The 25824-nt window shown below is 37.3% G+C and overlaps 1 protein-coding gene across 2 annotated transcripts in view; it reads right to left on the bottom strand.

Moving 5' to 3' along the window:
• Positions 1-24945, bottom strand: part of LOC310718184 (uncharacterized protein) — a 65718-nt gene extending 40773 nt beyond the window's left edge. For both annotated transcript variants that reach the window (XR_014531062.1, XM_083526789.1), the window contains exons 1-6: positions 24657-24945; positions 8859-9039; positions 8398-8556; positions 7923-8115; positions 7121-7225; positions 6832-6966 (exon numbers count right to left, since the gene is read on the bottom strand). Coding sequence is in view for 1 of the 2 variants with exons in the window: in XM_083526789.1 (XP_083382915.1) it covers positions 6832-6966; positions 7121-7225; positions 7923-8115; positions 8398-8556; positions 8859-9039; positions 24657-24756 (873 nt within the window). In the remaining variant the exon portion in view is untranslated. The remainder of the gene's footprint in view (positions 1-6831; positions 6967-7120; positions 7226-7922; positions 8116-8397; positions 8557-8858; positions 9040-24656) is intronic.
• Positions 24946-25824: the final 879 nt, after the last annotated feature.

Raw genomic sequence — 25824 nt, 5'->3', positions numbered from 1 at the left:
TATTAGGCTGAGTGTATTAGGATCACTTTAATGCAGCATGAACAGCAGCCCAAAAAGATGTGGTTGAAACGGGGAAACAAGCCGCTAAATGCAAACTATTTCAACATGTTACAAATAATTGGTTTCATTCAGGTCTCTTGAAATGCTGGGTTGAAAAGGGTTGGTCATAAGGCTGTTAAAACAGGAACGATTAGCATTTTGGGCTGCTTTAGAAATATAGTTGACTCTGGGAGATGCATTACAGAGAAGGTTTTTGTTGCCTTCGAGCTCTATGGAACTCTGTCTCTGAGGTTTAACAGCTCTTTTTGGTGGGCAGGAAGGGCGAAAAAAAAAAATGAAACACTTCCAACATTATGATGAACTCCACTTTCCATACACTCTTCTTTTAAATGGGAAACTGCAGTTCTTCAGAACTGCCTTTGGAATCATTACAGCAGTGACTGAAAACACAAAAGTGTATATGTATATGTGTGTATTGGGTGAAGTGTGGGAAAAAAATGATTTATAAAAAAATATATAAAACCGGACACTTTTATCTTCTCTTAATTCCACAAATAGCATATCTGGGTTATTTTCAAGAAATAAATTACAGATGAGAGATCATAATTACAGGGCTGTAATTATGTCTGTTAAAGCAGAATATTCTGATGATAGACAAGCACTGCCAAGGCACACTGATTTGGAAGAGTCTGATGTGAAAGTGGAGCAGGGCAAAATTCACTCGGCTATACTTAGAATAGAATAGAATAGAATAGAATAGAATAGAATAGAATAGAATAGAATAGAATAGAATAGAATAGCCTTTATTTGTCACATATGCATTGCGGCAGTGAAATTATTTCTCCGCATATCCCAGCTTACTTGGAAGCTGAGATCAGAGCGCAGGGTCAGCGATGATATAGCACCCCTGGAGCACCTGTGCTAGGGGCCTTGCTCAAGGGCCCAAGAGCGGCAGCTTGGCAATAACAGGGCTTGAACCCCTGACCTTCTGATCAGTAATCCATTTACCACTCCCCCACTTACTCACACCTCATCGTTGTTGAAGGAGGCAAGGCTTAATAATGCTGATAATTGTAATACTAATACTACAGTATTACTAGTAACATATAATAATAATAATAACAATAATATAATAATTAAAAAGAGCTAATCCTGAAGCAGAAGCATTTAGTTTTCATAATATATGAACAACTAATATACATGATGCCCACAGGTGGAACTGCTGCTATTGAGCCAGGGTTCTTAACAAAAACAAGGTTCATGATAGAGTGTTGCATGTTGCCATACTGACACACTGCTCAGGCATAATGTAACATTATGGCCACTGATCAGGGGTGTGACATTATGACTACCTGCCCAATATTTTGTTGGTCCCCTTTTCCTGCCAAAACAATCCTGACCCGTCGAGCATTAACACCATTAACTTCATCAGCAATTTGAGCTACAGGAGCCTTGGCTGCCCATGACCCTGTTGCCGGTTCACCACTGCTCCTTCCTTGAACCACTTTTGATAGATACTGTCCACTGCACATCTGGAACAACTAACAAGAGCTGCAGTTTTGGAGATGCTCTGACCCAGTCGTCTAGACATCACAATTTTACCCTCGTCAAACTCTTTCAAATCCCCCAACACTCACCCATTTTTCCTGCTTCTAACACACCAACTTCGAGGACAAAAGGATCACTTGCTGCCAAATATATCCCAACCACTAACAGGTATAATAGATAATCAGTGCTATTCACTCACTGGTCATAATGTTATGCCTGGTCGGTGTATACTGACAGACACAATATAGTAAGTGTTGTTACATGTTTTATGTAATTAATTATTTTGAAAACTCAAAAAAGAGGAATGATGCAAACAGTGAATTTTATATCAGTGCAGTTATCTCTAATCACCGATTGCCCAGTCAAATTAGTGGACAGAAGCAGACTGTACAATATAGAAACAATAAACTAAATGAGCACATTATTACAAATGTTGGAACCAGAACATATGTAAGAGTCACAATGGTATAAACCCCCTGTAACACACAGAGCTTCACAGCTGTAATGTATATGACCTATTAAACACCAGTTACCTCAGTTTTATTATAAAGTGTATGACTTCAGGCGCAATATAGTTTAATTAAAACCCCCTGGTTTATAACCATAACTTAGTCTGATTAACCCCACATGACAGATTTGGCCTGGTTTCAGACACCTGACTGTAATGAACATATAACTGTTTTTGTCATGATGTCAACAATGCTCTCTAACATTAGTGTGGAATTCCCAAATGTTCAAGGAAAATGTTTTTAATCTGAAATTTTTGTTTGAACTGGGAACAGCTGTATAAGTGATTAAAAACACAACAAAGCAGTTATTACCATATAATTCTATTGAAACTGATGTAAACTTGCTCCATTTGGTACAACATTGTTTTATACCATTCATTACACATATGTGGACTATAAAAAGGTTAAAAAAGCAAAACATGTATAACTCTACTCATACAGAAAGCAACAACATTCCATGTAATATGGCCCTTTTGTGGAAAACTATGGTCATAACCCCAGACACACACACACACACACACACACACACACACACACACACATACATACACACAAACACACACACACACTTAACCCAATCTTTTCAGCTTACAAGAATATGCAATGTGTTAAATGAAAAATCATTTGAAAGGTTTCAACCAGTTGCCTTGAGCCTAAATGACGAAGCCACTCAGGCAGGTTGGTTGTGGTGGTAAATCATTTAAACACCCTGTAAGTGTATTCAGATATTTATTTCATATCATATTAACATGTAACTACTACAAATTATACAGTAACAACACTAAAACTAACCAACATTTATAAGGGTGTATTGATGCATAGATTTAAAATAATTGGGCACACAAATATATTTAGTCTTAAAAAATGTAAGTTGGTTCTTTATTCTGGATCTGTATATAGATACAGTCATGTAAAGATTAAAGTACTCCCTCTATGAATTCTGTTTTTTTTTTTTTTTTTTGTTTTTTATCAGGACAAAAAAAAAAAATCACCTGGTCCTTATTAGGTTTTATTTAGCTAAATAAAACTTTGAATAAACAAGAATACACAACATATTACACTCTGTCATATGAAAAATGATCAATAAAACAATTATTTATTTTTAGAAACATCAAGTAAAAATGGAAAATAATGTCACCTTATGATTTAATAGCTTGTAGAACCACCTTTAGCAGCAATAACCTGAAGTAATCCTGTTCTGTATGATCAGTCTCTCACATTGTTGTGGATAAACTGGCTTAATCTTCTTTTCAACGATGCTTCAGTGGGATTTGCAGGCATTTGTTTATGCACAGCTCTCTTAAGGTCCTGCCACTGTATTTGACTGGGCCATTGCAACATTTTGGCAAGCTTTAACTGTCAGACAGATGGCCTCAGATTTGGTATATAGGTGGCTATATTTTGCTGGCTGTAAAACAAGCCAAAATCATCACCACCATGTTTGACAGTTGATACAAGGTGCTTGTGCTGATATTCTGTGTTTGGTTTTCACCTAACATGGCAATGTACATTATGACCAAACATCTCCACTTTGGTCTCATTGGTCCAAAGGGCATTGTTCCAGAAGTCTTGCGGTTTGTTCAGATGCAACTTTGCAAACCTAAGCCATGCTGAAATGTTCTATTTAGAGAGAAGAGGCTTTTTCCGGACAACGCATCTGATCAAAGTCTTTTTCTAATAGGACTGTCACTTTAACTTTAGTTTTCTTTTTTTTTTTTTTTTTTTCCTTACAATTATACAGTCTGACTTTGGGGGAATTGGCTAAAACTGAGAAGATTGGCAACTGTCATCCACTTGTACATCTTCTTCTTCTTCTTCTTTCGGCTGCTCCCATTTGGGGTCAACACAGCGGATCATCCGTCTCCATACCACCCTGTCCTCTACATCTGCCTCTTTCACACCAACTACCTGCATGTCTTCCCTCACCACATCCATGAACCTCCTCCTTGGCCTTCCTCGTTTCCTTCTACCTGGTGGCTCCATCCTCAGCATTCTTCTACCAATATAATTCATGTCTCTCCTCTGCACATGTCCAAACCATCTCAATCTCGCCTCCCTCACCTTGTCTCCAAAACATCCTACATGCGCTGTCCCTCTAATAAACTCATTTCTAATCTTGTCCATCCTCGTCACTCCCATTGAAAACCTCAACATATTCAGTTCTGATACCTCCAGCTCCACCCCCTGTCTTTTACTCAGTGCCACTGTCTCTAATCCATACAACATCGCAGGTCTCACCACAGTCCTATAAACTTTCCCTTTCATTCTTGCAGATACCCTTCTATCACAAATCACTCCTGTCACTCTTCTCCACCCACTCCACCCTGCCTGCACTCTTCTCTTTGTTGACCCCAGGTACCTGAACTCCTCCACCTTCTCCAGCTCTTCTCCCTGCAACCGCACCACTCCACTCTTCTCCCTCTCATTCACACACATGTACTCTGTCTTAGTCCTACTGACTTTCATTCCCCTTCTCTCCAGCGCATATCTCCACCTCTCCAGGCTCTTCTCAACCTGCTCCCTACTCTCACCACAAATCACAATATCATCCGCAAACATCATAGTCCAGGGAGACTCCTGTCTGACCTCGTCCGTCAACCTGTCCATCACCATTGCAAACAGGAAAGGGCTCAGGGCAATCCTTGATGCAGTCCAACCTTCACCCTGAACCGGTCTGTTGTACCTACTGCACACTTCACTGCCGTCACACTGTCCTTATACATGTCCTGCACCACCCTCAAATACTTCTCTGACACACCCGACTTTCTCATACAATACCACAACTCCTCTCTTGGTCGTACGCTTTCTCTAAATCCACAAATACACAATGCAATTCCTTCTGTCCTTCTCTATACTTCTCCATCAACATCCTCAAAGCAAATAAGGCGTCTGTGGTGCTCTTCCTCGGCATGAAACCATACTGTTGCTCACAGATGGTCACCTCTTCTCTCAGCCTGGCTTCCACTACTCTTTCCCATAACTTCATGGTGTGACTGATCAACTTAATTCCCCTGTAGTTACTGCAGGTCTGCACATCTCCCTTATGCTTAAAGATCGGTACCAGCACACTCCTTCTCCATTCCTCAGGCATCCTCTCACCTTCCAAAATCCTGTTAAACAATCTGGTTAAAAACTCCACTGCCATCTCTCCTAAAAATCTCCACGCTTCTACCGGTATGTCATCTGGTCCAACCGACTTTCCACTCTTCATCCTCTTAATCGCTGCTCTCACTTCCTCCTTACTAATCCTATCTACATCCTGCTTCACCAATTCCACATCATCCAACCTTCTCTCTCTCTGATTTTCTTATTCATCAGCTGCTCAAAATACTCCCTCCACCTTCTTAACACACTCTCCTCACTAGTCAACACATTTCCATTTCCATCCTTTATTGCTCTAACTTGCAGCACATCCTTCCCAGTTTGGTCCCTCTGCCTGGCCAATCGGTATAAATCCTTTTCTCCTTCCTTAGGGTCCAACCTCTTATACAGTTCCTCATATGCCTTTTCCTTGGCTTTCGCCACATCCCTTTTTACCTGCTGCCGCATCTCCTTGTACTCCTGCCTACTTTTCGTATCATTCTGTCTATCCCACTTCTGTTTTGCCAACCTCTTTCTCCTTATGCTCTCCTGCACTTCCTCATTCCACCACCATGTCTCCTTGTCTTCCTTTCTATTTCCAGATGTCACACCAAGTACTTTTCTAGCTGTCTCCCTCAACACTCCTGCAGTAATTGCCCAATCATCCAACACCTCTTCAACACCACCGAGCCTCTGTCTGACCTCTTCCCTGAACCTCACCCTACACTCTTCCTTAGCTGCTAGCCATTACCTGGAGAAATACAAATGTGTACAAATGTTTTCTCAAGTTGAATATTATTATAAAAAAATGAGCTCAAAGTGTGAGGCAGAGACCAAATAAACTTGCCATCTGCCACTTAATACAAAACTATGTTCCGCACGTACAAATGCACGTACCGCTACACCCCAATATATATATTTAGTGTACACACATATATACCCTAATGTGTGTGTGTGTGTGTGTGTGTGTGTGTGTGTGTGTGTGTGTGTGTGTGTGTGTGTGTGTGTACTGATATATCAATCAAAACATTAACAGTTCCTGTCTGTCTGGTTCCTCTAAAGGTTACTTACTCATTAAGTTTAAACCTACAATTATAAATATCAAACTTATACGCACTAAACTTATACACCCTCTTATACAACTTTATTACAACATTATCTCGATATAACTGTTTTTAGGCAATGTCTATTGTAAAAAGTGCTATACAAATAAAAATTAATTAAACTGTAATCATTCCTTTATGATTTCTTTTTCTTGACACATTTGCTTCAGTTTTTATCTTTATCTAAACTTGTTGCTTTAAATAATTTTTTTCGGGGTAAAACTAAAAAAAAGCCTGAAAAGGCTTAATGAATTTCCAGGCGATTTACTATCTCTAGAGTAGTTCCTGCACAGAAGCTCTAAGCGAACACCCTCATGTCCTCCCAAATGGAGCATTTATCACAAGCATATTCTCATGATCATCATTAATCACAGCCGCTTCCACCAGGAGAGCACTGTTAAAGTTTAACAGGGACAAACTAGTCAGAGTCCTCATGGTATCTCAGTTTGTAATGTTTTCAGACTTCCAAAGTTGTCCACCATGAAGTTCATTCACACATTTTGCACAAGGGCTGCGTCTTTTTGTAACAGAAAAGTAAGCCTATGGAATGCTACACGAAGCATGTTAATGTTTCTAGATGTGGAATTTACCAGCATGTCTGCTTCCTCCGTTTGAGGCCTGGGATTTTGATTAGTGCGTGTAATAAAAGGATCCATTCTTCCACTGAAAGACTCTGCAGAGCTTACTGGGTCGTCTATCAGGCTGGTTGAGGACAGCGATGGAGTCTGGTGAAGTATTGCAAAATGTTTTTAGGCCAATTACAGAAAATATGATTACAGAAAATAATGAAAGTCATAAATAGTGACATCATTACATTTGATTCATTCTGTTAACAGAGTCACGAGAAATGACAGTCTAATCTGGCTCTGCTCTTTGTACCTCTGTGTTGCTGACTGAAGTTACACACACCGGCTGATGGAGTCTGCAATGATTTTGAGCAGCTTTGCCATCACCTATGATGAACATCATCTGCCTGATATCCCCCTATGAGCACAAAATCAATAACATTTAGGAAAGCTCTAGCCAACCATCTTTAAAACACTAAAAACAAGTAGAAGTGCCAGTCACAGCTCTCATATGAGTAGTATTTTCTGTGACTGTTTGCACTGCAACTGTCATGCTCTGATATGAGAAACAGCCTTGAAATTTACTGGAACATATGCACGATTTATCACACACGCTCACACAGCTGCTTGACCTCTTGCCATTAGTACAGTGTTGCAGGGTAAATGATGGTGAGATCGCGAACATCCAACATATTTGAGTCACATGGTAATTAGACACAGTGCTTAAAGTGCAGCATCTTGGAGTTTTCTAGTTTTAGTAAAAGATCCAGATGATCCACTGCCGAATTTAAAACCCAGCAGTTAACTTTTTTGCTTTAAATTTTTTTCAGAATGTGAATTGAATTTGGCATATCCCCTATGTCATCGTTATGTAATTTTTTTTAAGTGTTATCTTTTGTAAAAGTTCGTGAGGGTTCACCTCCACAGTCTTATACTATGAATAGTCAAAAAAAAAAAAAGTTTAATAAGACAAAAAAAAAAAAAAAAGAACCCGATCATTACTAGGAAAATTTGTACTTCAACAGCTTTAACTCTTCCTGTAAGCCTACATAAACAACGAAGTGCGGTGCACATGGTCACAGTGTTAAACACCCTCAATACATGGTCACAAATACCTCAAAAGGGGTCTCAAAGCCCTGCAGGATGCCCCCGACCATCATTAGACCGTCTGCAGGGATGCCCAGGTATGGAAAAGTCCATCTGATTTTCTCCAGCAGTACACAGTTCACATATACTGCCAAATATTCCACAGAGGCTCCCACTGAGACCCAGTGCCACTGCGAATCAGAAAGGCCTGACACTAAAAACCTGTGGAACCAAAAAACAGAATTTATTCAAGCCTACTTGAGTGACACACCCATAAAAATGTAATCAACAATAATAAGCCATTCATTTAAGCAGCATTCTATTTGCCTTGTAAAAATAATTATAATAATAATAATAATAATAATAATAATAATAATAATAATAATAATAATAATATGTACGCACATGATGTTGACACTGTTAGCAAAGTTATTTGCCATGTTTTTACACTCGGAATCCCCTAGAAAAGAATGGCCTTAATTTGCTTCTAAGTGTTCGACTTACTCGTAGTTTTGCTGATGGGCAGTGATGAAGGTAAAACCTGAGGGACTGAGGCGAATCTGAAGCGTCACCTGATTGTAGAAGTCCAGAATAGTGAGGATGCTGCGGTCTACATCCTGAGAGCTGCGTAGCTGAAGGAGTACACTGTACTCATCTGTAAAACTGTGTGCACACACCAGAGTGCACACCAAAAATTCAAAAACACAGGATGATGGGTTAAATATGATTATTCTGCTCATTATTGATATTATGCTAACTTCATGACGGTGTCAATCATTTGTTAATACACTATTCATTGAATGCAGTATGTAGTCTAAATAAAAAATACAATAAAAACAGGCATCTAAGGAAAGCTAAGTTCAATAATATCAGAGTCAACTAGCTTTAATTATTTAATCAAACCAATAATCAACATATTAGCTGTTAATCAGCAGTGCAGAAGAGTTCAGGATTTAGGGACAGACCTCGTGCCAAATGCTTGTCTCGTCGGCAGAGTTAAGGTTGAATAGAGTCCAACGTTCAACACAGAGCATCCCTCATTATCCTTGAACAGAGTTGCGTTCTTACTCTGTGGCACAAGACTAGACAGGAGCCTCAGTAAATCCACCTTTCGGGTGAAAGGATTTAAACGATGTTGCAGTTCCTCTGTGAATATTGCAAACAGTATACATTTTTATAAATGAGTTCTTCACATGGGATGATTAAAGGTTATTTCACTACAGAGTGATAGGCTGCTTAAAGGATTCACAGAGTAACATTTTTATTGTATGTTGTTAACAGACTTCTAACAACCATAGAATCCATAGAATCTTAAATCTATACAAAACTTAGAGAGGGACAAGTTGAAAAACCTGCTTAGAATGTAGTCCAACGATGTACATTATAATAAAGAGAACATCATGTCAAGTCAACATGGAATTGGAGTTAAGGCACATATTTAATTTATAGCATTGCTGATAAATAATGGCTTAATATGAATAACAAAATAATTAAGGGTTTTAGGACTACATTACAGGTTGTGAGAATGCATTCACACAGAGGTTTAACTACACAGACATCAGTAAGTGCACCTGGGTGTTTATACCACTGTGTTTAACTGTTCACTCTATGAAGCATTGACATTGGCACTGTCCTACTGAAAAATTACATCATTTTAACTTGCTTGATTGATATGCCTTTATTTTTAATGTACACTAAAAGCCAAATTATATACCTAAAAAGCCAAATACCTAATGCATTACAACTTTACCTTAAAGTTAAAATTTAGAAAATCATGATAATATATTACATGATTCTATATTATTATAATAGAAAATTCACATCTTGTCCAGCATCATAATGTAATTGTTTAATCACTAATGGCTGGTCCAATGACATGTTTTTGATTTATTTTTTTTCTGAACGACTCATGTATGTAACACAACTCAGTGAACACACCAACACCTCAGGTCACTCATATACAGTAAGAGTTATTACATCACACAGAACGGAAATGGCAGAAAAACAGCAGGGAAAAGCAGGAAACAGCAGAACACAGCAGGGCACATAATCTAGAAAGGAACACAGAAAGATTGCTGATATAATATCTTCTCCCAGTGCCCATGTAATAGAATTTTTCTAAGATAAAAGGCAAACCCCAATCCATCAACAACATTCCTACTTTGAGAGGTCTGATAAATGTGGTTGGGTTAGAAAACTTCTTAAATGATTTATTGCATAAAGATCCCCTAAAAGAGATGGAAGAGTGGCTCTTTAAAAGCACAAAACATTCTTTGCTCAAAGCTAATAGGATGGATACGAGTAAAAGAGAGATGTATTCCCACACTATGTACATCAGATGAGTTTTAAATTATATCGATTTTATTTAGCATTTAATATTTTAAATAATGAACTTGGAACAATGTAACAATTACTTTTCATTCCTCAGCCCTGTGTTTTCTGTTATGTAGCTTTAAGTTGTCTATGTAGCTCCAGGGTTCTGGAGGAACGTTGTTTCATTTCACTGTGTACTGCGTCAGATATACAGTGGGTACGGAAAGTATTCAGACCCCCTTTAAAACTTTAAAATCTTTCACTCTTTGTTATATTGCAGCCATTTGCTAAAATCATTTAGGTTCATTCTTCTCCCTCATTAATGTACACACAGCACCCCATACTGACAGAAAAACACAAAATTGTTGACATTGTTGCAGATTTATTAAAAAAGAAAAACTGAAATATCACAAGTATTCAGACCCTTTGCTCAGTATTTAGTAGAAGCCCCCTTTTGATCTAATACAGCCAGGAGTCTTTTTGGGAAAGATGCAACAAGTCTTTCACACCTGGATTTGGGGATCCTCTGCCATTCCTCCTTGCAGATCCTCTCCAGTTCTGTCAGGTTGGATGGTAAACGTTGCTGGACAGCCATTTTTAGGTCTCTCCAGAGATGCTCAATTGGGTTTAAGTCAGGGCTCTGGCTGGGCCATTCAAGAACAGTCACGGAGTTGTTGTGAAGCCACTCCTTCGTTATTTTAGCTGTGTGCTTAGGGTCATTGTCTTGTTGGAAGGTAAACCTTCGGCCCAGTCTGAGGTCCAGAGCACTCTGGAGAAGGTTTTTGTCCAGGATATCCCTGTACTTGGCTGCATTCATTTTTCCCTCGATTGCAACCAGTCGTCCTGTCCCTGCAGCTGAAAAACACCCCCACAGCATGATGCGGCCACCACCATGCTTCACTGTTGGGACTGTATTGGACAGGTGATGAGCAGTGCCTGGTTTTCTCCACACATACCGCTTAAAATTAAGGCCAAAAAGTTCTATTTTGGTCTCATCAGACCAGAGAATCTTATTTCTCACCATCTTGGAGTCCTTCAGGTGTTTTTTGGCAAACTCCATGCGGGCTTTCAGGTGTCTTACACTGAGGAGAGGCTTCCGTCGGGCCACTCTGCCATAAAGCCCCGACTGGTGGAGGGCTGCAGTGATGGTTGACTTTCTACAACTTTCTCCCATCTCCTGACTGCATCTCTGGAGCTCAGCCACAGTAATCTTTGGGTTCTTCTTTACCTCTCTCACCAAGGCTCTTCTCCCCCGATAGCTCAGTTTGGCCGGACAGCCAGCTCTAGGAAAGGTTCTGGTCGTCCCAAACGTCTTCCATTTGAGGATTATGGAGGCCACTGTGCTCTTAGGAACCTTAAGTGCAGCAGAAATCTTTTTGTAACCTTGGCCAGATCTGTGCCTTGCCACAATTCTGTCTCTGCGCTCTTCAGGCAGTTCCTTTGACCTCATGATTCTCATTTGCTCTGACATGCATTGTGATCTGGAAGGTCTTATATAGACCGGTGTGTGGCTTTCCTAATCAAGTCCAATCAGTATAATCAAACACAGCTGGACTCAAATGAAGGTGTAAAACCATCTCAAGAATAATCAGAAGAAATGGAAAGCACCTGAGTTAAATATATGAGTGTCACAGCAAAGGGTCTGAATACTTAGGACCATGTGATATTTCAGTTTTTCTTTTTTAATAAATCTGCAACAATGTCAACAATTCTGTGTTTTTCTGTCAATATGGGGAGCTGTGTGTACATTCATGAGGAAGAAGAATGAACTTAAATGATTTTAGCAAATGGCTGCAATATAACAAAGAGTGAAAAATTTAAGGGGGTCTGAATACTTTCCGTACCCACTGTATATGGTTAAAATGACAATAAAAGCTTCTTGGCTTGACTTCTTGACTTGTACACTGAATAGTCCATTACACTCTACAGCTAAAATGAATAATGGTATTTAATACATGATAATGGATTTGACATTTTCTATAAGGAGATATATTTATTGCATCAGTAAACTGTAACTTGATGTTTTAAACTGTAGAGTAGCGCTGTACCCAAGATCTCCATGTGAAGTCAAAAAGAAGTCCAAAACTAAATCATATTTAAGGCCAAGGTCCTTTACTTCAGCTAGTTGATGCATTGTGCAAGTGATTAGAGTGTTTCCCATAGGAATATATTGCTTCATGTTAAACTTTGTGCATGTGAAAAGGAAAGATGATATGAGCAATCTTTAAAAAATAAAACAAATCTCCAAAAGTCCAAGACAAAGACCATATTTAATCAGACCAATGGCCAAGACAAGGGCAATGTGTTTTTCACTATAACAATGTAATATAATATTGTTAATATGCAGTCCAATATGCTGGAATATATGACACTTCTTTGCCTTCTTGTATTTGGACAATTTTTGCACTCAACTGAAACCGATGTGCAAATTTGCCAAATTGATGAATCAGCCAATGCACTTCTAATTTAGAATTAATTTACATTTTGTTTAACCTAATCCCCAAAGTGGCATGATAGAGATTTTGCTAAGGTGGTCCCAAATAAATTTTCCATCCATCCCTTCTTCACATCTAACTGTGCTGAGAGGGACTAGCGTGACGTCTCTGCATACTTATTAACCTTGTAACTTTCCAGCAGTGTAACAAAGGACCCTCTCAGAAATTATACTAAATAAAAAAAAAAAAAAATCGTTTTGAAGAGCAAGGTTCTAATTTTACATCATGACATTTCCATCGAGTTCGATTTGTGGCTTCATGGCCATTAAATCTAGGAAAGGGAAAAAGAAAACACTGTAGTAAGTACAGATGTATACAGATTTCAACTGAAGCTTAAACCAGCAATAAATCATTACATTAACTTTTAACTCTTAATGCCTAAATCTGTCAGAAATATCATGAAAATAACTGTTGTACATCGTTCCTCAAAACCAGGCTTCCAGTGTGTGATGTGAAAAGTCTCAAATGGCAAGACTCCTCGTTAGCTTCAGCTGAGTGTTGAAAAGAAGCTTCACTCCAGGCCTGTATTGCAGTCACTGCTCACTCATCGCTCTCAACCGGAACAGATAGCAGCTAGCATGAGAGCAAGACTCTTGTCGCACATCAGCATTCTCTGATAATCTGCTGAAAGCTCAACCTTGCTTTATACCGCACGTACTGCATACCACAAGTGCATTTATCTATACACAAAAGTATATGCTATGATATATACTATGAGCTCTCATTATATAATTAATACATACTATAGGACGATAATCTTTCATGGGAATCTATCACTATATAAAGGGAATATTGAATATTAGGGAATATTAACAGGCATTGTTTTGAGTCTGGTGTGGAACCGTATGCGGTCTTTTGCTGTTGTAGCCCATCTACTTCAGTTTTGTGTGTTTTGAGATGATTTTCTCACCACCGTTATAAGATGTGGTGAGTAATTGTAGCCTTCCTGTTAGAGCATTGTTCTCTGATCAAGATTTTTTGGAAACTCTGTGTACACTCAAGAAACTGTGTGAAAATCCAAAAATCCTGATCAGCTGTTTCTGAAATGTTCAAACCATGCCATCTGGCACCAACAATCATACCATGTTTAAAGTTATAAAGATCACAATTTTTACGATTTCTGAAATTTTATGTAAACAATAACCATACGATTGACTAATCTAATAACTGCATTATGTGTACTAATTATATACATTTTGGCCAGTGAGTGTATAGTAGTCTTTTTTCTCCCTTAAAACACATGCATGCACACCGAAGTCTTGTAAACACACGTCATTCAGTTATGTTTCCAGAGATCAACTCTAGTTTTTAATCACATCCACACTCGAACATATCACACTTTACTTGCATTGCTAAACGCTGCTGTGTACTCAACCTTAGGGGGCTCGAGGTATAAACCGGGGTCATGGCACCGTCGTGTTTTCTCAATAGAATATTTGAGTAAATATTCACCCATTTATGGCCGTGAAACTGCATATAAGGCAATATTTTAGCTGTAGCTGATTTGGAGCAGGACACACATGTTACCAGAAAAGAACAAAAACTTTTAACTGCGACAGAACATGAAGCAACAATCTATTATATCTCATTCTATTACCAAACTTGACAATTACAATTCTGTTTGAAAGTAAAAGGTGAACCTGAATTAGCTGGCAAACTGAACCTTTGATAGCACTTATTTATGGGATGCAGGGTTTAGTGGAATGTTGTGCATCACTTATATGCTGGAATATTTGAGATTCTTGTACTTGCAAGAATTTCAGACCTGTAAAATGGCCAAAAAAGGTTGAGAACACCTGGCTTATAGCCTGAAAAGCTTCTGTCAATGGTAAAAAAAAAAAAATATCAACCAAACCTCTTTATAAAGTATTAAATCTAACCCCACCCCCTTTTTACAATTAGACATCAGCATGCCAGGACACAAAAATAACAAGAACATATAATGTGGATTCTAGAAGTTCATTTATTTACTCATATTCAGTAGATCTGAAGCTGATCCCAAGAACAAAAGGATAATCACACCATCACTGTATGGCATGTTTGGCCTTGATGTACACCTGCTCATAGTAATGTGTGTGTATACTTTAAAACAGTTATTAAGTGGGTTGGTAGGGAGGTGGGTGTTTAGTGTAAACACAAGACCTGAAGCCTGGCAACAGTCAGTGAAGACAGCTGCTCATACACAGTATTCATCAATGAGAGGCTACTGACAGACAGTGTAAAGGCCATTTAGGTACACATGAATTTTGTGTTGTGATGATAGAAAACAATCCAGCAGGATTCTTCAACGGAAGAAGAACTCACATAAGCAAGCTAAACTCTCATAATATTTTCAACTCCTCTATTTTCAGCATACGCATACCTGCTTTATGCTGAAAACTGAATGGAGTTCTTCTTAAACAGATCAATATGCTGTTAAAATATAACACACAGCAAGATCAGAGATCAGAGAGAAATGAGACAGGTGAAAGCAGAGAGAAGCTGCACCATCTTGATGCCACGTGTTTGAAAAAGACCGGAATACCACTATTCTGAACTCTTTCTGTTCAAAAACACTTTAGAACAGCAGATCATGGACACACAGCTCATTGCTTTCAGCATGCTGTTGTCCATAATGCCTCCTATCATCCTGCTGATCAGAGAGCTTCAGGGCAAAACATGTATTATTGTGCTATATACACAGTTAAGAGAGTGTGGACAACAAAAGGAAATTGCAAATTACACCTTCAGCAGCATGTGGATTTTCATTTTCAATATCAAAGGTGTGCAACAGTAATGTGTGCAGTCACGTCTAAGAGTAGCATACAAAAAAATTTCATTGTACATGTCATGTCCGAAATGCTCGCCTCCTTCAGCGCTAACACGAATTGTTATCTTTTATCCATTAGCCATCTAATGCATCCTAACAACTGATTTGGCACAGTTCCAGCTTTACTACACAGTGGTTCAGTGGCTGCTCAGACACCATTATAGTGATTTCAGAATAGTGATGAGAGAGAAAGATCACAGGGCTAGGAGTGTGTAGAGAGAGTATCCATTACCTGTTCTGCTCAGGTGTAACAGGTCTCCATAGACGGAAAGAAAAAAGAGTTACAGAGTTAATTATTAAAGGAGGAGAACAAGCAACTTTCAAAAGCAGCAGCACAAATAACATGTTGCATAAAGTCCTTTGCATACTATTATTATCTTAAGCCTGCTAACTGCAATCACAAATATGCTTTCATACCAGGAGAACACAATGCCACAAACCTACACTGTGTTCTTTTGAACTGGATGCTACTTCAAACATAAATTTTTTTTTTTAAGAGTGATGCCAACTGGGTTGAGACCTGGCAACTTTAAAGACCAATGCATACTCATTACATCATTTTCAGCATCAAACCATCTAGTACCCTCATGTTCTGTGGATGGGGTGGAGTCGTTTTTGAAAGAATCTTTGTCTATTAGGAATGAAATTGCTCTGTCCTCACAGAATACATATTGTATGATAGGTAAGAAGAGCTTTGCAGTAGTCAAGGGACAAGTAGAGCAAAACCATGGCAGCATTAATATTACACCCACAACAACTCAATTTAATTCATTTTTATTTGAACAAATGAACATTGTCTTATAGCAGCTTTACACAGATAATGTGGAGATAAAAATTAGATGTTCTCTCCCTGATGAGCGAGCCGTTGGCAAATCATCAGGGTCGTAAACAACCATTTTGTCTCAGTTTCCTGCCTATGTAATGACAATAAAGGTTTACCTAGATATTAAGACAATGGAAAGTGATTGCCATATAAACAATTTTACCACTGAAGAACGTAGAACTACATCCCAGAAATCTTTTAACTCATAAACCATGAACCACTTATGAGCCTGACCATTAAAAAAAAAATTATTGCCAATAATTTATCTAATTTCGACTAAGATAGATTTAAAAAGCTAATTTTCAAAAAATGCAACCGCACCATAAATCTTTATGGACTGTGGCTCACTAATGTTTCTCAATTAGTAGTGCCTCCAGAGAAGCTAAGAGTTCCTTGTAAGTAGATGCTTTATGGGTAAATTTTTCAAGCTATATCTTTATATAGCTATATTTTGCCTTTGTGATACTTAATAAGGCCAAAACAAAAATGAAAGAGTGGAATCCTCTACCTGAAAATAGCATTACATTTGAGACCTCGTGAACCCAAAAACCCACTAAGATCTGAATGTGCTCTCAAACCAAGATAATGCTGTCATTGCAGCAATAAGGTGCAGACAGTGTCTGGTGAAAAGGCTTGATCATGGCACAATGATGATTTCCTGTCTTGCTTTCATCGCCCTGAATACAAACAGGAACAACTGCAAAGAAGGTACAAGTTTGCATAATTCACCCAGATATACTGTATACCTAGTACTGGTTGAGGACTGTAGCCAAATATATATATATATATATATATATATATATATATATATATATATATATATATATATATATATATATATATATATATATATATATATATATATACACATTTTATTTATTAAACAGCCAAGAACAATTTTATTTAATCTGCAATTATATGATATTTCTTTTCCTATTACTTCTGAAAACCTTTTTGTAAAGCATTTTGAGTCCAATAATATATATATAGAGAGAGAAGCAAAACTGCATGTCTGCATATAGACAGCAAGAAATGCAAAGAAATTAAGGAAACATTTAGGCAAATTATTTCTTTATAGACTAACAGGCTTCCAAACATCAACATTTGGAACAGACATTTTTGAAAAGAGCATGAATATGAACATATGATATAAGCTCTTGTTTCTTTCCCAGATTCCTTTGAGAAACTGTGATTCATGTCAGAAAACACATGGACATGGAAAACTATCAATGCTTCTCAGGGGGATGGGAAATCTGGCCTGGCAGAAATGTACAACTAATTTTCACCATTAATAATCGGTTTATCCAGGTTTCACATGATACACTTGTTCTATGGGAAAAATCGTCCATGCCAAGATGATTAACTGGGTTCCTCTAGCCTCTGTGGAAACAGCTATGTTAACAAAATGTGAATACAAATCACACATCTCCACGGTTACATACCGATAATGTTTTCAATTGGAGAAGTTTGAAATAGCCTGAACCATGCTTAATGTAATGGCATGCAGTGTAATCAATTCTTTATTAGTATTTCCAACATATCTTAGGTTCAGCTCACCATCACTTGCTGCCCTGTAGATATTTGCCTTCCAAGTGTGATGACATATAAAAGGTGACCCAGCTTTCTGACCAGAGGCTACATCGTTAAGAGCAAGATGTACATTCCAGGCTTAAATGAATCCAGGGGTGTTGAGCACACAGGCCATCCACATGCTGACAAGCTTGATGAAAGGTCTCTTGGACACTTGCCTAATCACAGTCCCAAGAGTATCTTATTCTGTATGAATTATTATTCATGAATTATGAATTATTATTATTCTGCAAGTTCAACATTTAAATCTTACATCACCTCAGAAGAAAATAAGCTTCATATAGTTTCATATAGAAATGCAAGAACTAGCTGATATACAGTATAGTGTTATATGCTATCTAGCAAATATGAAAAAATTCTAATACCTTGTTTTTACTGAAGATTCTGAAACTTGAAGTTAGAATTAGGGATTGAATTAGCTTTAATGCTTCTCTAACAACTTTCTTTTATCCATCTATCGTTCATTTTTTTTGGTTTTGGGTGCACATGTTCCCATGCAAACTCTGAAGTATAACTAATCTCCAATCCTCCCGTCTACCTCAAAGATCTCCTTCAATTGGGGCATACATGATAATACAGCTCTAGAGGAAGCTTACCAAAGTACTTTCAACACTAGAAAGAAAGAGTAAGCATACTGTAGCAACCCTGGAATCACATGTAGTTCTTTTGTAGTTTATTTATTAATTAAGTAGTTTTGGGCATTGTGACTAAATGTGTGCAAATGGACCATCACAGCGGGTTTCATTGGCAAACTAAGCGTGTTTTACCAACAATTTCAAATATAACTTTTGTTGAACACTTTTAATGCTCACTGCTTCACTCCATACAGTTTGTTGAAGGGACATGTACTGTATAAATGGGCTACAGTGGCTTCATATTAGCTAATTTCCAGTCTGTCTTGGTGACTTTTCCATTAAACATCCTCCGTAGGAAAAAATACTTTGACATTAAGTAAAATTTATGATTTTTTATGATTTTTAGTTTAGGAACGCAAAGAGTAATTGCTTGTGCATTCAGTTATTTATTTGTAAATAAATATTAAAATAAAAAAATACATATGATTTTTCATTACTTACAGTAAACTATGGGATAAAGTTGTAGATAAATTTATAAACCAATTAATAAATTTACAATTTAGATTTGTATTCTATTTATTTCTATAAAAATGCTTTGGAACAATGGCCATTGTTTAAAGCACTATACAAATAAAGTAGAATTGAAATAATTGCATTTTTTTTTTCATTTTATAAACCAGAAATGACTAACAAGGCTCTTCTTTGTTTCGAAAACTTTAACAATACGGAAATCCAGTCTCACTGCTTCAAAACATCATGTTTCCATCCTGATGGATTTGTATAGCAGACACTGCCAAATACAAACACACTAAACCACTATTTAAACAAATCACAATGTGCCCATTATGGGCTTATCTTTGTGTTACACTGTTGGTTTAGATTACAACCCCCAAAGTGGACATTATGCTATGCTCCAATAGGCATATCAAGAAAACAGTCCAGATGGTACCTATAGAAACTGCATCACCTAAAATGGTTTTACAAACCTGTGCTTTTATGGTAAAGATGTAAGCAGCTATATGTTCCTTAAATCGAGGGAAAAAAATAGAGCAAAAACTTAAACCGGAAACTTTACTTTATTTATAATAAAAAAATATTTTCATGAATGTTTGGTAAAACTGTAGTTAAACTGTTATAGTGCTAAAAAATAAAGACCAAAGCTCCAGTAAATTCAAATCAAGTGTGACTAGAACAGCATCCTTCTAAGAGCAAAGCTCCAAGCTTGTAAAGCTGTTTTACAGAACTTCACCCACAATGTTGACACACCGTTAAGAACGTCTACACACACCTCACACATTGTGGTGTTTTACCTTGGGAATGCAGGCACTTCACACGTCCTAATAACCGAGTCAGACAGTTCCAACATTACACCATGTCTATCAGACATCCCACGAGATTTTTATTCTTACCGTTTTCTCCCAGAGGAGCTGTACCTCTATCCCTTGTACAGTTCTGCCAATATTACCAACAATTACTCTCCATTATCCAAGCAAGAACGAGCGACAACAATTCAGAGTTGAGATTAAGGTCTGAAAATGTAATTTCATTTGGAGAGGGCTTTCCTCTGCACGAACTTTGGTACTTACTAATAGCTGTGCTCTTTAAATAACTTTTTAGAAGCAGGCAGGTCAGACCCTCGAGCCTGTGTATATTTGACAGAGCTGCGTTTTTTTCTGTAACAAACCTAATTTGAGCGATTAAACATGACTTATAAAAGGTTATTTAGAAAGTAATTGTTATCTTGCTTATTTAATTAATTTTTACCTTAATGGTAAACTAGCATAAAAGTATGGACACTAGAAGGGATCCTTGAAAGCACGAGAGTGCCAAGAGAAGTTTGAGTGGGTTTTGCCCCCTCAGGGTCTCTTTTCATTGCTAACAGGAGAGCTCTTGTCTCTTAACCACAGACTCAAGCACTGCCAAGAGTTGTTCTTGGAGCCTGGACACAAGCTCAATTGGGAGGACACTGGCGCTTTAAGAGGAGATTCCTGTCACCAGTCAGGGCAGTGTTTTAAGAGCCGAGTGACTGGAGTCAGGACCACACTTGAAGACAGGAGAGATAAAACTAAGGGGTTCAGTTAACAGAAATACAATTTACAAATACAGACAAAAAGACATTTGAAATCACCGGTTCCCAACCCAGGGGTGGTTACCCCCACTAGAAGTCGCTAAGGATAACAAAAAAAATAACTCGATAAATAATTAAACAGCATTACATACATATTTTGTCACTTTTTTAAGGTAATAAGTGAAATGGGTAAATTAATTTGATATTTACATTGACAGATTAAAAATTGCTGCTGTTATTTGTTCATCAGGATTGAATTGTTGCAAGTTGCAGATGATTGTTTGCATTCTGCTGTTTTTCCATTTATTAAAAACTTATACACCTGACTGTCACCTCAAATGAAATGTGTTTTCTAGTGTGTTTGAATGGAAGAGGGGCATTGGGGGTGAACGACTGTTCTAAATGAAAAACTTAAAGTGCATCTTCACCGCAGTTTATTTTTACCAAAACTATGTTTTGCTAATTAACATGTTTACACATAAATTATATAAAACACAATACAAAACACAAAACACAAAACAAAATATTTTAAATGACCAAACATAAGTTACAAGAAGCCCACTGTAAAATAAATACACATAAAGTGGTCCTAAACTGGGGCCTTGAGGTACACCAGTTAGTACACTTCAACATAATTATAGAAAAACTTTAAACAAAGATTCAAAGAGTGTACATTTGAGATCATTTTATTCAATGTGAACAAAAATGTAAGTTATACAGCACATTTCGGGAATGTTTTGTCTATTCAGCCTTATTCGCTGGCACTGGATCAACCCTTTCAATCAGTTTAGATCACAGGCAATTTGAAATAGCTGGAACTCTTCATGCCTTGGCTACTAGTGTAATAAGAAACAATACATGGCCTTGAGATAACTCTTAACAGATTAGCTGTGGTCTCCATTTCTGTATCTGAGAAAGCCTGTGCTTGTCCAAGCATACTCTAATGATCTCCAGACGCACAATCAGCAGGGCCTAGATAGAATAATCTACCCTGGCTGCACTCCAGAATTATGGTTATCAATCAGCAATAACATTAATTATGCATGCTGTCATTTCACTGCCTTGTGTCTGGCCATCAATGTTGGAGGTGCCACTTAAACAGAGACAAGAAGGTTCTTTCATTTAAAGTCAAAATTAAAAGATTACCAGACTAGAAGCTGAAAAAATAGACCCTGACCTTACTGTGTAAAGGGTGCAATTTGGATGTTGCCCATTACAGTACACCATATACATTATACTACACAACCGGTGGTTTGGGCAAGTTTGGTGTAATGATTTAAAAAAAAAAAAAAAAAAAAAGATTATGCTGAACACAAACATCTGTGACATCAAATGTAGGAAATTGGAAATTGAATATTAGGACAAAACTGATGATCAATTATAAGACTAAAATCATATAATGTTTGTTTTTATACTGTAGAAAACATAATATATACCTCAGTTAACCCACTTATTTTACTCATACACTATGTGGCCAAAGGATTGCAGATGCCTGATCATCACACAATTATACTGGTTGTCTTGTATGCAGTACAATTACAAATTTCACTTCACAGGAACCACAAGGCCCAAACATGTTCCAGCATGACAATGTCCCATGTATAAAATAAGCTCTATGTTTGCCAAAATTAAAAAACTTGTGAGTCCTGCACAGCGCACTTATCTCAGCCCCACTGAACACATTTGGGATCAACTGGAAAGCTGACTCCACCTCAGACCTCCTAACCCAACATGAGTGCCTGAACTCACTTACACACTTATAATCAAATGATTTCCATTAATGATCCAAAATGTAGTGGAATGCCTTCCCAGAAAAATGGATGCTATCCTCAGAAGGGGAGCACAATCTTGAAATGGATGTTCACAACAGGGAGTGATGATCAAGTGTTTCACATTTGTGGCCTTACAGAGTATATTATGTAATTTACAAAACACAATGGTGGATACTGTTCTCAGAAAAAAAAGGGTGATGGTGGTCACATGATGATGCCACAAAGTTAAAAATGCTATATTACTCTTAGACTACTGCAAAGGATTATTCATAGACAAGTTCCCTAATAATATTTCCCTCAACAGCCTCTCTTTTTATTCTCTCTTTTGAAGTTAATAAGACAAAAAAAAATTGTCCTATTACAAGAAACCCAAAACCACAAAGCCCTCTGTCCTGAAGACTGTCCTGTTTTCAGAATCAGCTTTACATTTAACTGCTACAAAAAGCTAACTTTGGAGACGCCATACAATAAGGCTAAATAAACAACGAAATAAACAACTCACTATCTTTAATGCCACTATGTAGAACTATTTCACAGACATTTATCTGTTTATGTAAAACTCTGTGAAAGAAATAATAATGTGGAAAGGATATAATACAAGTACACACACACATACATTATTACTATCCCAGAGGTCTCTAAATTCATAGAAACTTCCAGCAGTGAATTCAAGAAATACTGACTCACACTCATACCCCTGAGAAACTTTCTGTTGGGGACAGCTAGGAAAACAGTGACCTCGACTGGACAGTTCATGTGACATGTCATGTAAACATCTCTGAATGGAAAACGAAAATATATGCCCTCATCAGTTGAATCCATGACTTGACACAATGTCTTTATGTTCTTTCCTCAGCTGGTTATATTTTAAATATAGCCACAAGACAAGTAAATACGGCACACCCAAATCCCCTGGCAGAGAAAGTATAGTAAGTATTCCATAGAATGATATAATACACAATTTTCCACCTATTCTGCAATAAAGACTAGAAATGACTTCAGCAGATCCATGAGTTTAATCCATAGTGTTCTCCATTTCACCTGCTGTTCTCAATCTGGAGCTATACTTTTCCCACTTCAGCATGGCAGCTGGCTGAAATGGAGCCCTTGGGAACTTCTTGTAACATAAGCTCTATAATAAAATTAGTATATTTTTCTCTCTATACATGGAAGTTATTTAAAGACAACCCAAATTATGTCATTCAAAATTTGTGGGAAACCTCAGTGCGTTAACATCATGCCTGTGGTTTGCTTCTGGCTAAAGCTACTGACAGTGTATCAGTTAACATGACAGGTAACTTGAATCACTTTCCAAGCTAGTTCTCATGATTTTAGTGGTTACGTAGACAGTGGTAGCTACGTGGTCAGGAATCTGAGCTAAGGCTTATGGGCCTTTAAACATCAGGTTCAACTCATTTAAGGTTGAAAGCTAAAGAAAATCAGCCATGTTAAAATCCACTTTCCTCACACTGGTTCCTAAATGCTCTCTAAAAAAAAAACGTACAAAAGGCAGGATCATGGTGTATGACTTGCATTGCGCTCCCGAAATAGGTAGAAAGGCACATTCTGGAGACTTTTGCTGTAGGTGGGAAAGTACAGTCTGGGGACCTTTGCTATATATAGTATCTGGTGGGATAATGGAAATGTCAACCAAATTATGAGATGTTATCTGACATACACCAGACTTTTCCTCTGTCCAAAAAAGGGTTAACAAAATAATATTTCAGGAAAATGGTGCTATTTGGTGGTTGAAACACTCTCAAACTCAAGGACACGGTGTCTCTATTAACTCCAGTATTAAACAGTTTTCAACTCAACCCAACATAAGTTATTATCCTTATTTACATTTGTCAGTTAAATGTTTGCAAAATGTTTTGGTATTCCAGCCTTTTAAACAAATGAACAATAACTAAATTGCTGTTACTTGTAAACTATGTCAAATGTATATTGTATATACACTCACTATATTGAATACTATATTTAAGATCCATATTTGTGTGTGTGTGTGCGTGTGTGCGTGTGCGTGTGTGTGTGTGTGTGTGTTTAGTGTATAAACGAAAGTCTGGCGGCCCCCTGAGGCGCACAGCGGTACTGCATCTAACTCTAAAGTTGTAAATAGAAACCCAAAAGCCATTTTTATGAATTACTCACATCTAAGGTGATAAAGGCGATGAAAAAAATAAGATCGAACTCAAAAATAATTATCAAAATGTTTGCAATTAAAAAAGTCAGCAATAAATAAATTAAAAAAACAAACAAACAGACACACAAACAAACCACTTGTATAATAATAATATAAAAGAATGAATAATTCATACCTGACTCCTGAATCCCAGATCCTATTTCTGTCCAATCCGCATGAAATGAACTGATGCCCATGGTGAGGATGGCAAGAGCCAGAAATCCTCTTAAATACATATTTATCAGAAACAGCAATTCCACCTGATTCTGATGTTACATCGAATAACACAATAACAATACGAACTTGCTTACAAGTAATTATTAAAAAAATTTTTCCCATTTAAACAGTATCCATTGTGGTTTTTGGGGAAGAGCTAAAGGAACAGTGTATGTGAGTGTAGGAGTGCATGTGTGCCATCTGTGCTGTTGCTCTCCGATTTACAACTTTTCCTGGGCAAGTGCACAGTTTACTATCAGACCGGTTAAAACACGCCTACTACGAAACAACATCCAATCAGATTTCTCCAAAACTATTTAGGCGTTACATATTCCAAGTGTTTACCAAAACACTACTTTTATTATACATGTGTATTAAGGTATTAGATATGAACACCACTTAATACATTAGACTACAGTCTTTAACAAAATTATCTAAAGTTCTAGAAGTAAAGCTGAATATATCTTGATACAGTGTCTTTAATTGTAACAATAAATACTTAATAATCCTTATTTTGTTTCTCTGTAACCTTTCTACTCACCTTCTTTCTTTCTAATTTTTCTTTCTTCTTCTCCTCTCTGTTCTTAAGGTATTGGTGACAAGAGATATTGTCTCTTTCTTCTTTTCAGGTCCGATCCAATGCCCTGGAGAACTCTGGATGGAGTTCTCTTCAGTTGGAGACCACTCTGTACACCTGGGTGGTTCCACATGAACATTGTAAAGATCAACAGCTCAAGAACGTTGAGAATGGATTTGGACTGTGATTAATATAAACAGTCTGCTACAATGGCATAGAACTGCAATTAGTATGAACAGTTCTGCATTTAAGGACCAATCACTGAACTGCAAACCTCAACAATGATGGAACTGTAATAAATAAACATTCGGTTTTGAGTCTGATTCCACTTTAGGTTCAGGAAGTTTTTCCTTTCCACTGTCTTGCTCATTAGGTTTAAACATATAAGGAATAAACTTATAGGCACTAACATAGAAATTCATATTTATTAATCTATTTATTTGCATAAAGATGCTTTGGGAAAATGTCCATTGTTAAAAGTGCCCTACAAAAAAACTTAATTTAAATGAAT

Source organism: Silurus aristotelis, assembly GCF_946808225.1.
Source record: "Silurus aristotelis genome assembly, chromosome: 23".
Lineage (NCBI taxonomy): Eukaryota > Metazoa > Chordata > Actinopteri > Siluriformes > Siluridae > Silurus > Silurus aristotelis.
Note: the sequence above shows the minus strand (reverse complement) of the source record. Positions and strands in the feature narration are given on the sequence as shown.